This window comes from Sycon ciliatum, chromosome 4 (assembly GCF_964019385.1).
Source record: "Sycon ciliatum chromosome 4, ocSycCili1.1, whole genome shotgun sequence".
Taxonomy (NCBI): Eukaryota; Metazoa; Porifera; class Calcarea; order Leucosolenida; family Sycettidae; genus Sycon; species Sycon ciliatum.
Window position 1 is genome coordinate 34,537,312 of NC_088646.1, and position 16,677 is coordinate 34,553,988.

General features: G+C 47.9%; 2 protein-coding genes and 1 long non-coding RNA gene across 3 annotated transcripts; 1 reads left to right on the forward strand and 2 right to left on the reverse strand.

The window, feature by feature from the left end:
* Positions 1-900: 900 nt before the first annotated feature.
* Positions 901-2,198, reverse strand: LOC135813528 (uncharacterized). Its single transcript, XM_065326620.1, has 2 exons — positions 2,061-2,198; positions 901-1,554 (listed from the first exon to the last, which is right to left on the reverse strand). Exons 1-2 carry the CDS (start codon positions 2,196-2,198, stop codon positions 901-903), a joined length of 792 nt encoding a protein of 263 aa, XP_065182692.1.
* A 1,981-nt stretch (positions 2,199-4,179) lies between these two features.
* On the forward strand, positions 4,180-9,486 carry LOC135815842 (rho-related protein racA-like). The gene is made up of 6 exons (XM_065329186.1): positions 4,180-4,633; positions 5,346-5,600; positions 6,526-7,024; positions 7,323-7,737; positions 8,121-8,340; positions 8,698-9,486. Exons 1-6 carry the CDS (start codon positions 4,459-4,461, stop codon positions 8,946-8,948), a joined length of 1,815 nt encoding a protein of 604 aa, XP_065185258.1. The 5' UTR covers positions 4,180-4,458; the 3' UTR covers positions 8,949-9,486.
* A 3,569-nt stretch (positions 9,487-13,055) lies between these two features.
* LOC135813705 (uncharacterized) lies at positions 13,056-13,955 on the reverse strand. Its single transcript, XR_010553097.1, has 4 exons — positions 13,853-13,955; positions 13,627-13,767; positions 13,408-13,483; positions 13,056-13,096 (listed from the first exon to the last, which is right to left on the reverse strand). It is a non-coding gene; the product is annotated as an uncharacterized LOC135813705 (long non-coding RNA).
* Between the last annotated feature and the right edge of the window lie 2,722 nt (positions 13,956-16,677).

Here is a 16,677-nt window from a genome sequence, read left to right on the forward strand (position 1 = left end):
GCTTGAATTTGGATGTGGTACTGGGTAGGACTATAATGGTGGGGGGGGGGGGGCAAAACGTTCCACAACTATTACTTAGCAGCAACGAGTACTGGTCTGTGAGATCCAAATACTGCGGATGGTCAGTAGGTGCAGATTTTAGTCACCCTGACCTGACCTCTGGTGGCACTGGGGATCTTGACTTGAGAGGCAGCAACTAATGTTACTCGTCTTTGCTTGCACTCCGCCTGCCCTACTGTTCGACAGCGGGATTTGACTCAACTACTGACGAAACTTCCTAAGCTGGTTGTGTTTCTCAACGCAATTGTATAGCAGGTTATAACGCGGACGTGCGAACTTTACTTTATTAATTTATTATTCTTTATTTCCACGATGGCCCATGGCCGATAAGGAAGATAATTGAGATTCGAATCCGTCCAGAATCATATACAATCAGTCCAGCAAGTAAGGAAGCCAATACATTGCAGAGGGATGGGGTTACGATGAGGTACAGTGTGAGCTACTACAGGAGCATATGGATGATAGAATGAGGCTAGACACCATTGATTTAAACGCATGCTTGCTATTTGTTTCACGCAGGTCGGGGGTAGTTGGTTGAAACTGTGAAGGGACAGGTTGATGGGTGAGCTGGTGTGTCGGTATGTTGGTTGGTTGGTTTATTTTAATTCGCACAATAAACGGGAACTAGGCCCAATGATATAAAGGTGAATGGATAAGCCGCATTTAGAAAAGAGAGGACAGGACTTAGAAAATTACGAAAGAAGAAGTATCTGACAGAGGAGTCAAGCGAGTATCAGGTGTGACAGGGTGGTCGAGGAGAGCTAGGGGGAGGGTTAGTCTGAGCAACAATATGGTAGGCAACTTATGCTAAACCTTTTCTGTCTTGCTATGGTCCGAACGTCATCCGGCAGCAGGTTCCAGAGTGCAGATCCTGCGACGGACGGCCGAGAAGCGCCAGAGCGAGCGGAGGATGGCTGACTGAGCAGACCACTGGACCTCTGATGACGGGTTCTCCTGCCCAGCAGATCTGACGAACAGTACAGACAACGTGGCACTAGATTTCCCGTGAAGGCACCTCCAGACCAACACTAGTATCTTGCGCTTGCTGAGTTCGCCTATCCAGTGCTGCACCAGTAGGGGATGCACGGTGGTGTAGGGTGGGTGGCCGTCGATAGCTCGGATAGCCCTGTTCTGTAGCAGACCCAGGCGATCAAGCTGGCGACCAAGGAGCGCGGGGAAGAAGGCATTACTGCCATAGACTATGTCAGGGATGACAACAGCCTGGACGAAGAGACGCCGTGCAGATCGGGATAGGGAGCGACGGGCTCGCCACAGCGCACCAATCTTACGGGTAGTTTTGCTGACAATTCGGTCGACTTGAGCGTCCCATGAAAGCTTACTATCAAGTACAACACCGAGGTATGTTGTAGAACGGCTACTCCACGACACTGGACAGTTACGAGAGGGTTGTCCACCTGTCGGCGAGGAAGAAAGGTCACAGCACGGCTTTTGGTAGGGTTGAGGACAAGGCCCCAAGCCTGTGTAGGTTGGTGACTGCCGTCGTAAGCGTAGCAGACACAGCCCCAACAGAACTCTGCGAGGAATACAATGCTATGTCGTCCACAAACTGGATGCTGGGTGAAGGGGAATGCAGGACGGAGGGGACGTCGCGGGTGTAAATCGAAAATAGAACAGGACCTAGCACAGATCCTTGTGGTACACCGCACGTGCAGGGAGTGGCCTGACTCGTGGTTGGCCCAATGCAGACCATCTGCTCTCGCACAGTTAATATTAATAATAATAATAATGACAATTCGCATATCACTCATTGCATGAGGTCAACGCATCTGTTAACAATTTCGAGCCAAGCAGCTCTATCAGAAGCAGATTGCACAGCATCCAGAAGCGACAGATTAATGCATTGTAAGTCTTTCTTGACAACGTCGATCCATCTCAGACGTGGTCGTCCTCGGGGTCGTCGTATGTCTGTTGTGTTGATTGACATTAGGAGGGCTTGGAAAGAGGACGATTCTTCGCCTTCCCTCACTACATGGCCGAACCACAGCAGTCTCCGTTGCCTGCAGACTTCGCACAGTTAGGTAGCTGGCAAACCAGGTGAGGGCCGATCCGCACACACCGACGTCAAACAGATCGACAATAAGCGGTGTGTGGCGGACTTTGTCGAATGCTTTGGACATGTCCAATGTGCATAGTCCGGTCACATTTCCCCTGTCCTTGGAAGCGAAGAGACTGTCAGTGAGAAGGCAGAGGGCATCCTCAGTGGAGTGGTGCTGACGGTAGGCAAATTGGGTAGAAGGGAGGCACTGGTTAGTTCGAAGGTGGCGGACAAGTTGGCGTTGGACGTGTGTGTGATGTTCTCATGTGTCGTAGTGCATATGGCTGCTCTGTAATTGGTCCTGCAAGGTGAGGCTGTTGCAGGTGAAGGGGAGCTCGGATGTACTTGATGTTGTGGGCAAGAGTAACCTGTCGTAAGAGTTGCCGGGGGACTAATGTGGGAAGTTGGAGGTGGTGAAGAAGTGAGCTGTGATGGACTGGTGCAAAAGGGGGGGGGGGGTCCGCAAGCAGATACGGGCTGGTCGTCGCTGAACGCGTTCTAATTGGTCCTTCTGTGTGCGGGTGGTATTGGATAACACGAGACAGCCATACTCTATAACTGGGCGAATGTAGGCGGTGTAGATTACGAGCAGACTGAGTTGGTGAAGTTTTTTTGGATTTTGGTTATTATGTGCGTGACATGTGAGTTCCATGGAGGTTGTTTTGTACTGTAGTATGATTCCAAGGTGACGGTGTTCCTTGACTTGCTTTTAATAGGGGTGTGTCGCTAAGAGTGATGTTGAGTTGGTGGTTTGGTGTGAACGACAAGGTAACGGTCTTTGTGGCGTTGACGAGGAGGTGCCATCTGCGAAGCCAGGCTGCGGCAGCTGAAACGGCCGACTGCAGGGGCAACGCCGATGCCAAACGGCTCTGGTGTGTACTTACCTTACTGAATGCAGCTAGGGGTAAGCGGATTATGCTCGGAACTGAAATGACCAGATTATGATCTAGCGGATGGCAGGATGCTCGAGGAAACAGCCAATTATGCTTTTATATGCTTCACCAAAAAGACCAAAAGAATAGATAATCGTCATGAAAATAAAGAACTCAGACCATTGCCATGATGTGGACTGTTGGCTTTGTGGAAGTACAAGACAATAGGGCTTGAAAGTGCTACGTCACAGCATAGCAACAATTTCAAAAATTCAAAAATTGGATCCACTTGGATCCAGTTTTTGTATGGATCCAAGCACATTTCAAGCCGCCTTACTCACAGCAAGGTGATGTAACCAGTGAAACTGACTGATTTGGCTAGTGGGGGCGGGGTTACAACTGGTGGCGAAGTAAAAGTCACCCCTGCATGCGACATGAGTGGGTTGCTATGCACCCACATACTGGTACTTAGGCAATAGCAAAGTCACACCTTAGTGTGGATCCAAAATAGAAATCTGATGTAAACTTACTACTCCCTGGCCGTTTTTGACGTCATCACTTTCAAGCCCTATAATATGCAAGAGGAATACCAAAATTTAATGATTCACAAGCAAACGCTGAACTTTTGGTCCTTTTTGGAAGATGTCCTATAGTGGCTGCTAAAATATTATTCCAAATCGACAAGAAGCGCTATGTATGGTCCTTCAATAGCAGGTGTGTCCTCATTGCCCATTGGGCATCTGCCCTTGATTCTCGGATGCCATTTTATGCTCCTTCGCAAAAAGGACCTGATTATGCCAAATGGCATAATCCGCTTACCCCTAGTAATAGTATGTAGGCATTATCGTCTGGGTTAGTAACTAACGACATTACGTGTTACTTTTGAACAGTAGGTTTGATCACCTGACTGACTGAGTCCGGCATGCAGGCTATTTTGATACGATGCTGTCATTCCCTGCACAGTGCATGCAGTGCACGAAACGCATGATTTGCCTCGCTTGATCATTGATCAATGACGGCATGTTTGTGATCAGTGCATGCAGCTAGCTATGGTACGAAGCCTACACGATGTCGTCGCAGACTCACTCACTTGGCATATCCGTGCACATGGACTGATGGAGCACTATTTTTGTGATCGTAGCAAAACTGCGTTCATCACCTCCTTTTGGATTTGACTGGGAGTGGGATCCCGGGAGGACCAGTTGAAATCTGTCCACCGGCCGAACCGATACGTCGTTTGCTTCTCCGCTGTTTCAGAGCTAAGCTGTCAAATGAATCATGTCGACGATGACGGCCAGCGTTGCTCGCCCAGCGCTATGCGTCGCGTCTATAAAACCGTTACCTCCCATCACCAACCACCCAAACGAATCTCGGAAGAAATTGTTCGAAGTTCATTGAAATCTGAACAGGAACTGAGGAAGCCGTGAATAGCCTGTAGTGTAGGGCTGTGAGTGTGAAGCTGCGACGACCATGCAGAGCATCAAGTGCGTAGTGGTGGGCGATGGAGCAGTGGGAAAATCCTGTCTTCTTATTAGCTACACGACGAATGCCTTCCCAGGAGAGTATGTTCCGACAGTTTTCGATAACTACTCGGCTAACGTCATGGTAGATGGCCAGCCCATCAACCTGGGACTATGGGACACAGGTAAGGAATGAGTGAAGTATAACCACGCCATTAATTTGAACCTACATTATACATATGAAAGCCTGATGCAGTGCTGCAAAAAATAACACTCGCCCAAAATCGGACGCCTTTTTGGGGACACCCACTAAACCCCCTGGCCTTGGTGGGAAAATTGCATACGCATATTGGTATACAGTACCATGTACAGCATGGTATTCAACCTCACCACAACATGCGCACATGCAGTACCATCCTTGGCGTCGCTGTCCAGCAAACTGAGAAAGGTCCTTTTTCAGATACCGCTTTTGGACCGTGTCCAATAAATCAAACAATTTTCAGCACAGCTGATGGTGTCTACAGTAAACTTGAGTAAAGCCTTCCGGCTTTCCACATCCTTTATTTACAGAAATTTAGGGATGTTCAGACAGTGGGGTATAATTGTCCTCTACCGCATGGACTGTTGAATGCCGGGACTAGTGAACCCTATTCAAAGTCTACCGGTAACTACTAACTAACACTAATACCAACTGCTCTCAATCCGGACTAGCGGAGTATTTGATAGAAAGCATAGATCTTATGGGTTGTCAGACTTAAGCAGCCAGAGAACGCATAGTACATTGTAACATACATAGTACATTGTAACATACATAGTACATTGTAACATACATAGTACATTGTAACATACGGGCTACTGCTGTCCGTGTATGCTCTCCCTTTCTCTGATTCATTATAGCTGGCCAGGAGGATTATGACCGGCTACGACCGCTGTCTTATCCGCAAACGGACGTGTTCCTGGTTTGCTTCAGCTGTAGCTCGCCTTCCTCACTTGCCAATGTCGCTCCAAAGTGGATCCCTGAATTGCAGCATTTTAGTCCGGGTGCCCCCAGAATCCTAGTTGGCCTGAAGACTGATCTGAGAAGTGAGGAGTCGCATCACAGTCACAAGATGGTTTCCTATGAGAAGGGAGTAGCGGTTGCGAAGGAAATTGGTGAGTGAATGTCAATATTCAACACTGTAGGACTGTTGAAGTCCTTTTTTCCAGTGAGTTAGATATAGATTATAATGATTTTTTTATGTTTTTCCCTCAAACCAGTGAAAATTATGATTTTTCGAAGGTTTGAAGACTGGATGAGAGCAGTGTGGATAGCAGTGTTACTTGAGATTGGGCTGTCTACCCACCCATGCCACTGACCATTGAAACTGCAGGAACAGCGTTCAACCAAATCCTTGATATGCGGAGATCCCGGGTCAAAAGCAATCAGCATTGTTAGCCATACAGTAAGATCGGGCGCCGAAGAACACCTCGCCGAAGAACACCCAGGCTGGAAAACCGGCAAAATTTAAGAACAGTCCAGGCTAGAATTATCAGATTTAAGAACACTTTTAAAATTTGGATTTTCCACATGAGTGCAGTATTTAACTGATCATATAATTATTGTACATGTATGGGAGGTGAGTACATGTCATGTACACGTGTAAACAGTAACTGCTACATGTACAGTCATTCCCATTTACGACACCCACTAGTTTAGAAGTACTACATTGCACTACATGTACATGTACATGTACATGCACATGACAAACGTCATGACGTCACTCGACTCGCCGCGCGCGCGTGTGAATAAGAACGGTCTGGCTAGAATCAAAAATTTAAGAACTTTCCTAGGCTGCGCTCGAGCCCCTGCGTTCTTCGGCGCCCGATCTTACTGTAGCGAGAGTTGATTGAGTGCTTGTGCATCGGGTAATTTGTTTCAGTCTCTATGGAACACACCTCTTGACATAGGCCTGGATACAGCGTGGAAGAACTACCATTTTGTGTGTGTGACCATTCAAGTGCCAGTGGGCATTGGCCAGTTTGCATGAATTATCACTGACGGGCAACTCTCCTTTTCTCTCGCCGTCGTTGTCTTCAGGTGCAACATATTGTGAGTGCAGTGCTCTGACTCAGGATGGCATAAAGACTGTGTTCGACACTGCAATACGCCTGGCGCTGAACCCAGAGACGAAAAGGCCTAGCCGGAAGTCTGGCTGCTGGCCATGGTCCCGTGGCAAGTCAACAGCTAATGCCATCGACGAGAGACCGCCACCTCCAGTCATGCCCCCCGCTGGAAAAGCTCCCTGGGTCAACATCGAGACAGCCTCGTTCGCTGAAGACTGGTTTGAAGCTGCGTGCTCCGGCGAAGAAGCGGATGTTGTCTTCCACGTCCATGGCCACAAGCCTGTTCCTGCTCACCGCCTGGTTCTGTGTGCTGCATCACCCATCTTCAGACGCCTCTTTGGTATCAAGAAGAAGGTAGACCTGAGCAAGGTGGCTGGACCGTCGCAGCCCAAGCAAGAAGCGACTCACCTGCTGACTGCAGAGGATGTCGAGGCTGGACGCGTGCCCGGCCTGACCGGGATGAGTATCTCCCAGTGAGTCACATGTACACACACACACACACACACACACACACACACACACACACACACACACACACACGCACGATCATGTGCACACCTGCGCACACGTCCTAAAGACACTCCATTCATGAGTATCGAGCATTCCACTCTCGACATGTGCGAACATAGTACCGTGCCTGAACACCGTGTGTGTACCGTTATCCGAAATAAAAGATGCGTGTGGCTCTCTGTAACTTGTGTGCAAACTCTTTTTTTTCTCCTGTGCTTAAATTCCAACTCTTTGTTTCCACCTCCGTGTTGATCCCTGTAGCTGCTGTGCTGACGATCCTGGCCTCATTACGTGCTTCACAGTCAGCGAAAAGGTGACGGGAGCCGCGTTTGAGAATGTCCGCGACTTCTTCTACACGGGTAACCCTCCGCGACTCGAGAGCGGCGGTGACATTCAGGAGACGAAGAGGGCCGCTGAGGTCTTCAAGCTGGCCGAGCTGGAGACTCTGTGTCAGAATGTCGATGAGGAGCAGGAGTTTCTCAACCCCAGCATCGGCACGTGGCTGAACGACTGTGTGGGCGCAGCTGCCAAGCAACTCTTCCTGAGCAAGGATACGATGTCAGACCTCATCTTCCGTGTGGATGGGCACACCGTGCGTGCTCATCGCTGTGTTATTGTAGCTCGGTGTGCGGCTTTGGCTGCACTCTTCAAACACTCCACGGAGGATGTACCCGAGGTAGGCAATGGAACATCGAATGTGCAATATGTGCATAATTCGTCTCCCTCCTCCTCCGTGTGTGCGTGTGTGCATGCTTCTGTGTGTACATGTGTCTGTGTGGGGTCAGTAGGGTAGAGTGGGGTGGCAACTCACTGCTGTAATTCCATCATGCTGAGAGACTGTAGTGATCAAGTAAAACATGTTGGTAAGATTCTGCTGCAATTACTCTCTACCTCTTACCTATGTGTGTGCGTACGTGCATGCATGCGTGTGTATGTGTACTTTCATCATAATTATAATTCTCTTTGCTCCAGTATTGCAGTTGCACGTCTGATGCAGGTGATTCTGTTCAGATGAATTAACATGTTTTCTTTGTCCCTCTTCTCAATGCTTGCACACAGGTCACGATCACCGACACAAACATCCACTGCTTTCTTGCATTGCTTGAATACATCTACACCGATCATGCCCCTATTGAGGAGGGTGACCCAATCGGCATCCTGAAGCTGGCAAATCGGTTTGGCTTGACCCGTCTTCTGAGTCTGTGTGAGCTGTACGCAACCAAGGATGTGGAGCAGGCAGTGGTGCAGAGCATCCAGCATGCTGACGTTGATGTCATCGGTAAGAAGCAGTGGTTGCTTCATTAATGGGTTCCGTGCGTGTGTGCGTGTGTGTGTGTGTGTGTGTGTGTGTGTGCATGCGCATATGTGCGTGTGCGCGTGTATGTATGTGGGTATGTGTGTATCTATGGGTGTGTACATGATGTAACGGTTATACATTGCTGTCACACCTCTCCAAGTTACAGCTAGCTTTGCATGTCATCAGAGCACATACAATGAAGTCAGGTGGAGCAGGATTGTATCACCTGTATAACCTCCATTGGTATGTTCCCATGGGTCCCCTCGAAGCGTGTGCTGAAACCGAATAGATCCTTGACTGCTGTGCTGCTGTCTTCATTCTCTGGCCCTGTTCCCCCAGGTCTGCTGCATACCGCACAGAGCAACGGCGCCGCCCAGCTCAGCGCCTGGTGCTTGCACTTCATCTCATCCAACTACATGGCCTTTAAGCAGCGCGGCGAGTTCTCTCAACTTCACGGCGACAATCTCAGCTACATTGATACGAACCAATGGCCACCGATGGACTACCTCGACGCCATTGCCGAGTATGAGAAGAAGTACCCATCCAAAAAGCAGAAGAGTGGTCGCCAACGACGAGGTGCCCACGCCTGATGTCGGAAACAGATTCAGGCCATCGGTCAACTTGAGTCCTTTGCTTCACGATCTAATTAACGAATGCGGCCACTGCCTGGACGTGTGGCAGCATGCAGGACTTATGCACTGTAGCTGGCCCTAGTGTGTGCACTGTAGCTGGCTATAGTGTGCTACTAATGCGTGTTTCTGGTTGTTTTACCTTGTTCCATTCTAATCTTATTACCGTATTATTATTATTATTATTATAGCGGCTTCAACAGCTATTCATGGCCAGTAGACCTGGCGACCGTTGGCTCGGCAGTTTCAGCTTCATTGTACTGCATTAGCCTATAAAAATTGGAATAGATGTAATTCTTTTTTTAGTGTTAGGTGAAAATCATCCATTCTTGTGCATGTGATGTACGTACATGCTCTCGCCCTCAAACGTTGCTCAACAGAATCATTCTGTTCCTTGAGATCATTTGTGATAACATTGAGTATAAATCATCATTCTGAGTTCATAGGAAGCTTTAACAATACTTTAATACTCTTGCCGGTATGAGCATCATACAGTGTACATGTTGTCAGTCGCTTGTCATGCTCATGCCTGCAGCGCTTGCACACCCCCATCACTCTTCACTGTACCCTACTAGGAAGATCACTGCACTGCGTGCGCTTCAAGTTGGCAGCTGGTGTAAGAAAGACGTTAGTTGAAATCATAGCTTGTACTGTAGTGCAGGCTGGTGACAGGAAGGAGGACAAACACCGCAAATAATCATAATCAGTTCCTACTGGCCGTACATGCACCGTTTTATGAGGCTAAAGTAACGTTAGACCTACACCACTACCCACCTTCCTAAGGCCCGGTTACTAAGGGTGTGCAGACTCCACAGTAGCCAAAGCCAAAGGTAGACCTTGATGACATAAAATCTAAGCTAAAGGTCTTCCAACTACAGTCCAAGTCTCTCCCCCCCCCCCTTGAATTCCAGCGTTTAATTAGATCACCTGGTGTTGCAATGCCTACAGCGCACATCTTCTCGTATTCGTTCTATCAGATCTGGAAGCAAGACAGACACATCGGGCTCTCCAATTCCTGGACCATAATGTACTATGGCCAGGCAGTGTCCAAATACAGTCATGTGCTTCCAGAAAATATGAATGCAGCTATGCTATTCATTGTGATTGGTGTAGCCCAGGCCAGGGACCGTTGATTGGTGTAGCCAAGATACAGTGTCACTGTGTTATGACTCTGAGGATGCATGGCCATTGGGCATCGCTATTGGTTATCATGGTTATGATAGCTAGCAATCGACTCCGGATTTCTACTGCACCTTTTCAGTGTGGGATGTTTGGGGAAGTCACGGAAGGCTACCACTAGAGCGCGGACACGACATACATGTACATGTAGTGGCACCAGCACTAGCACCGAATTTGGTATTGGCTGAAAGCGAGAGAATGCACGCACTGACAACCAACATACATGTAAGTAGTCCAGATTAGCTTTCGCGGTTGCCGGAACTCTCACCGACTGAAGTGTGAGCCCTGCTACATGTAGCTGCACCGGAAGACAACTTTACTTCATCGCCACGCCTCAGATCATAGGAACGTCTCACTCAGCTAGCTCACTACCGGTGGCCGATCGAGACAGGTGTTGTGCAGGTGGAAGGAAGATGCCCTAATATGTAATACTTCGACGGTTTTTTTTACTGTCTCAGTGTCTGACTCTGTCTGACTCTGTTCGTATGGCTGCAGTTGCTGTGTTGCCACTGGTAACCGAAAAAGAAGATCGTACTTGGTCCGTTCTTCGCTTATCTCCCACGCACCTTTTGACAGGTAAAACCCAGCAGAAGTCAGAAGTGGAGCAGTGCTGCATCATTTTATAGTACTTGCTTTCGAACCCAGAAGTCAGAATGGCTGGCGAAACTGGGAGCAACCGTTCTCACTTCTGTGTACAAATGTACCGGCAATAAACTAGTAATGCGCGCACTGACGGATTTTCTGGAACACACACGAACTGGATATCGGATCGGGAGAGGCGATGGAGCATTTTGGACTTCTAGAGTGACCAATGACAGATACATGATTCACTTGTCCAGGCAAGAAGGCAGCAATGCCTGCTCATTCTGGCGAAGTAAAAATATAACCAACATGTACTAGGTGAGATCAGGGAGACACCCAACGATAATACACACCAATATCTCGGCCTAAACGGCCTCTGGGATTCCTTTAAAAAAATTAAATACAGTATACTGTTTATACATGTACATTCTACAGTATGAAAAACGGAATAGGTTCCAGGCTGTCCAATAGAGTGTTTGATAGGCATATGCGGATAATGCCGGCAGAAAAATTGGCAGAATTTTCATGCATGTTTCGTATGTGGATAAAGAAATGGAGCAGAATTCGAGGAATTGCCCGCCATAAAGTTTGTATGGTTCTGCCAATTTCACTGCTTTTCGATCAGAATCTGCCACCTTTTCGAGCATTATCCGCCAATGCCTAATCACTGTGTGATGCCCAAGGGCAGAGAGGTACTGTACAATCATTCTACATTTACTTACAACAAGAAGAGGAGCAATAAAGACAGATATCTAGATACTCGTGTTTCATACATGTACACTGTACACATGCAAGTCGACTGTCTAGTAGGCGATCATCAAACAGCATTGTTGTTGTCTTCTTACTGCAACATACCGTTATATTATGCTTCCCTGGTCAGATCATGAGATGTAGGCACCGGTGGATTCTGCTCGAAAAGGTGGCAGATTCTGCTCGAAAGGCAGTGAAATTGGCAGAACCATACAAACTTTATGGCGGGCAATTCCTCGAATTCTGCTCCATTTCTTTATCCACATACCAAACATGCATGAAACTAATACTTACCAGAAAAAGTACCGAATTCTGCCAATTTTTCTGCCGGCATTATCCGCCGGTGCCTAATGAGATGAGACCTTGCACCTTGCGTGCTCTGTTAGTGTTATTGCTTTGGTCGTTGTAGGTGTCCAACAGGGTTTCCATTTTTTCCCGAAATGGAGTACAAGTACATGTACCGGTAAGTAGTAAGTGCGGGGCAGGTTCTGGCACACTTTTTGACCTTTGACCTTTGGGCCAAATAAGGCACACTGTGTCGGTCGTGCTGGGTCTGGCCCCGGGACTCCCCCAGGGTTTGACCTTTGACCTTTGGGTTAAATAAGGCACACTGTATCGGGCGCGTTTGGTCTGGCCCCGGGACTCCCCCAGGGTTTGACCTTTGACCCTGTCATGCCATAAATGTCATCATGTTCTTTTCCGTGGCGAACGTGCACTTGTGCACGTTCGGTGCATTCGCACTGGGGAGTAGTAAAATACGTACTACTCCCTGATTTGCACATCGTAGATGTGCAGTGACATATTGCGCATGCGCGCATACGCACGCGGAGCGTGTGACCTTCAGTGGCCCTGCGGAAAAGACGCAGTGCAACACAAGGTGGACTAGTACACGTGTCATTATACTACTCCATGATTCGCACTTCGTAGATGTGCAGCAAACAAGTTCACGTTCCGTGCATTCGTTTTATTTGCACATCGTAGATGTGCACTGATTGACAAGTTGCCCATACAGAGCATACCTAATCGGCTTTTCGATCGAGAATGTTCAAATTCGGCCATATTATGAGCTCCAAGATCAGAATTCGGCTCAACATAGTACTTGAAGTCACCGCTCCCATTACGTCAAGTACATTTACATACACCCTGTTGAAGCACTGAAGCATCGGTTTTCGGGGAATTCAACATGCGAATTTTTGAAAATTCGGCGAAAAGATGGGTAATTTCTTCAAAACCACTGTTTTTCGGCGAATTTTTCGCCCGGCCGATTAGGGAAATGCCTACTGTCCATGCAGGTCCATTAGATGCAAATTTCTATTTTGATCAGGATACAGTTAGAATCAACCGGCTACGCCCGGAGTATCATGCATTAAAACAATTATTGAAGGGGTGTCACAGTGAAGCAGTGTTGCTACGCACCACAAATCCCCTCTGCACTGCATCGAATCTATACTGGAGAATCCAGAGTGACCAGCAAAGAGTCACAACCCGCGGGTATCCAGTCACACTAAGGCATATCCACCATTCCCCACATATTCACTGTAACAAAACACAATACTGTTTACTATAATGCACTTTTATTTAAATGGACTTGGATGAGTCTGTAGAAGAGAACACAATGCACGCACACGCACGCATGCGCGGGCACACACACACACACACACACACACACACACACACACACATCTAGGTTATAGTGCTATACACGTATCTAGGGTTTAGGAAGCACGAGAATATGTCGAAGCACCCACGCATACCCCTTCATGCAGTGTACTTCAGTAGCCCAACACATTACGACTGCTCAGGACCATCACAAAACACATTACGACCGCTCAGGACCATCACAAAACACTACACACTGTTACTACACTGCATACACAGTTACTACACTACGCCTGTTCCAAGTACTTACAAATAATTTTGAAAACAAATGGCACATCCCGAAGACGGCAGCTAGCTCCAGACCTTCATACATACATCATCATCATCTGTATAACCAAGCATGAGCGCACACAAACACTATTAGTGTCACGAATACGGAAGCAGGGTAAGACAAGAGGATACGAAACAAGTAAGTATCGCTATAACGAGGGGGATAAGTATACATGTAGACAGAGCAGTGCTTACTTACAGGGTCCGGATACGCTCCATGGCGTCCCGGTAGTCGGACTGCAACAGCAGCCCGACTTGCCGGCCCTCCCAGTAACGGGCTCGATGGGCCGCACCCGCCAGGTGTGCGGCCACGGCCTGGCCTCCCACCAGCCTTTCTCCACTGTAAAAACGAAAGAAACCGCAGAAAGCACAGTGTCATAGAGCTCTTTTGTTGGGGGAGAGAGCTAGGAGCACTGCACACTTACCATTTGTCACAATATATTATAAGAAAGAGGCGGCGCTTGACGCACCGCCTCAGGTGCTGAAACAAGGGTATAACTCCTGTCAGCTCCACACCGCAGTGGCAAGTGAACGCCATACTGTAAATGTAATGATACTGAAGTGAAGGTGTGAACCGCAAAGCAAGGCCTTTACCTTCTTCCTGTCGAATTCGCTCCCCAGCTGCATACCGACATCACCCGCTAAAATCCAATCATACCAAGTAATGCAAAGGTCATCAGTTGACCTTTTGGGCTTTTCAACTCTTATCCAAAACCACCAAGAGGAAAAAAACCCAGGATAATAATAATAATCTTTATTTCAGGATTACCCAAAGGCTAACGCCTATCTGGGGATGAAGAAGACGTCAGTTGTAGAAGCGTTTTGTGGAGGAGTTGTTACATTATTCTCAGTAAATAGATATGGCTGATACATTCGGTGTAGACGTGGACGACCGGTCGTGGTCTCTCACCACGGGTCCTTTACTAATAGAAAGGCGGACGCCAATAAGAACTGTTGTGGAGTTGGCAGATCAAAACGCGCAGCAAGAAATTTGGCACGTCGATGGTAGACTCCATCGGGAGGACGGACCAGCTCTTGTTGATAGTAGGGGAGTGTCCGCCTGGTGCTATGGAGGTCGCCTTCATCGCGTTAATGAACCTGCTTGGATAGGACGGGGTAGCATCGAGTACTACCTCAACGGCGTCTAGAGCCGGCGGTCCTGCAGTTATTGTGACGCCACATGCTGTATTCTACGGTGGTTACACCACGGAAGGCTCCACAGGGAGAATGCGCCAGCGGTGATACGCAGGGAAGGTAACAATCGTGTACGGGAGTGGTACCGATACAACCTTCGGCATAGGGAAGATGGACCTGCTTTCATCTCTCAGGAGGAGGAGGGTGTCTATCAGTGGTACCTCAACGGGGTGTATTACGATGACCACCATCAAGACCAGGCAATACACCCCATGGAGCTGCAGTACATCAATGTAGTGCCTACTAAGGTAGACTCGTCAGCAATAAGTCATGAGTCCATTTGTGTGATTTGTCAGGATACCCTGGACCGTCCTCTATCCAAGTTGGAGTGCGGTCATGAATTTCACTTCCACTGCATCAAGGAGTGGATCAGTTCTGCCCCCAGCCCTACTTGCCTAACCTGCCGCTACTCCATGACTGCTGAGGACTTGGTTGAGTTCTTGTAGTAATACATGACACAGCTGCATGTAGGCGACTACGAATGACCAGTCATGTGCTACAGACGGACACGGACACGCCACCCTAAGTAGCCATGAGCGGCTCTTTGGACAAGGGCAACAAAGCACCCCGTGGGCGGCCAAGGTTGACACTAGCCACAAGTCTGCTCGCTCAGTTGAATAAGCTGGGTGTGCCCATGAAGACCATGGAAGACCTTTCCAGGTGCCGGCAACAAGCAGAGGACAAGACAGACTGGAAGAAACTGTGCAGCTCGACACTCGAGGACAAATCAGTATCAGCAGCTACTACACCTTGCTGATGATGCTCACAAGACAGAAGTGGGAAAAACACTGAATTTCTTTATTTAGTGCTCAACTACGCGAAATGTGTTATTATTATTATACATGTTCAACTGTACTCAGTCTGGCTGACTGCCATTCTCTACCACACATTACCGGACACTGTTGTGGTTGTCGTCGTTATCGTCGTCGTCATTGTTGATGTTGTTGTCGTCGTTATCGTCGTTGTTGTTGATTTTGTTGGTGGCTGTTGCTGTCGGTTGTTGTCGGTTGTTGTCGTTTGCTGTTGGTTGTTGTTGGTTGTTGTTGATGTTGTTGTCGGTTGGTGTCGTCGTTATCGTCGTCGTTGTTGATGTTGTTATTAGTTGTTGCTGTCGGTTGTTGGTTGTTATTGGTTGTTGCTGTCGGTTGTTGGTTGTTATTGTTGATTGCTGTGGGTTGTTGTTGGCTGTTGGATGTTGTTGTCGGCTGTTGTCGGTTGTTGTTGGTTATTGTTGGTTGTTGTTGGTTGTTGTTGGGCGTTGTTGGTTGTTGTCGGTTGTTGTCAGGTGTTGTTGGTTGTTGTTGGTTGTTGTTGTCGGTTGTTGTCGGTTGTTGGGTGTTGTTGTCGGTTGTTGGGTGTTGTTGTCGATTGTTGGGTGTTGTTACGGTTGTTGGGTGTTGTTGTTGGTTGGTGTTGGTTGGTGTTGGTTGTTGTTGGTTGTTGTCGGTTGTTGTCCGTTGTTGTTGGTTGTTGTTGGTTGTTGTTGGCTGTTGTTGGTTGTTGTTGTTGTTGTTGTTGTTTGTTGTTGTCGGTTGTTGGTTGTTGTTGTGTGTTGTTGTTGGTTGTAGTTGGTTGTTGTCAGTTGTTGTTGGTTGTTGGATGTTGTTGTCGGTTGTTGTCGGTTCTTGTTGGTTGTTGTTGGTTGTTGTTGGCTGTTGTTGGTTGTTGTTGGTTGTTGTTGGTTGTTGTTGGTTGTTGTTGTCGGTTGTTGGTTGTTGTCGTTTGTTGTTGTTGTTGTTGGTTGTAGTTGGTTGTTGTCAGTTGTTGTTGGTTGTTGGATGTTGTTGTCGGTTGTTGTCGGTTGTTGTCGGTTGTTGTCGGTTGTTGTTGGTTGTTGTTGGCTGTTGTTGGCTGTTTTTGGTTGTTGTTGGTTGTTGTCGGTTGTTGTCGGTTGTTGTGTTTTAATCGTTATTATGTTCATTATCCAGGAGGATGTTGCTATGATTCAGTACCATTTTTTCGCATATATGAGACAAGTTTGTGTAACGTTAGTGTGACGCGGGGTATGCTGATTGGATGTGAGGTGGTGAGAGTATGCTGATTGGCCGATAACAAT

Bases quoted from the DNA above. Each gene is read 5' to 3' on its own strand.
- LOC135813528 (XM_065326620.1), bottom strand. From the start codon at position 2,198: ATGTCCAAAGCATTCGACAAAGTCCGCCACACACCGCTTATTGTCGAT. The intron at 1,555-2,060 runs GTTCGGCCATGT...TTACGACGGCAG, and splicing joins AGGCAACGGAGACTGCTGTG to TCACCAACCTACACAGGCTT.
- LOC135815842 (XM_065329186.1), top strand. From the start codon at position 4,459: ATGCAGAGCATCAAGTGCGTAGTGGTGGGCGATGGAGCAGTGGGAAAA. The intron at 7,738-8,120 runs GTAGGCAATGGA...GCTTGCACACAG, and splicing joins CCACGGAGGATGTACCCGAG to GTCACGATCACCGACACAAA. The intron at 8,341-8,697 runs GTAAGAAGCAGT...CTGTTCCCCCAG, and splicing joins TGCTGACGTTGATGTCATCG to GTCTGCTGCATACCGCACAG.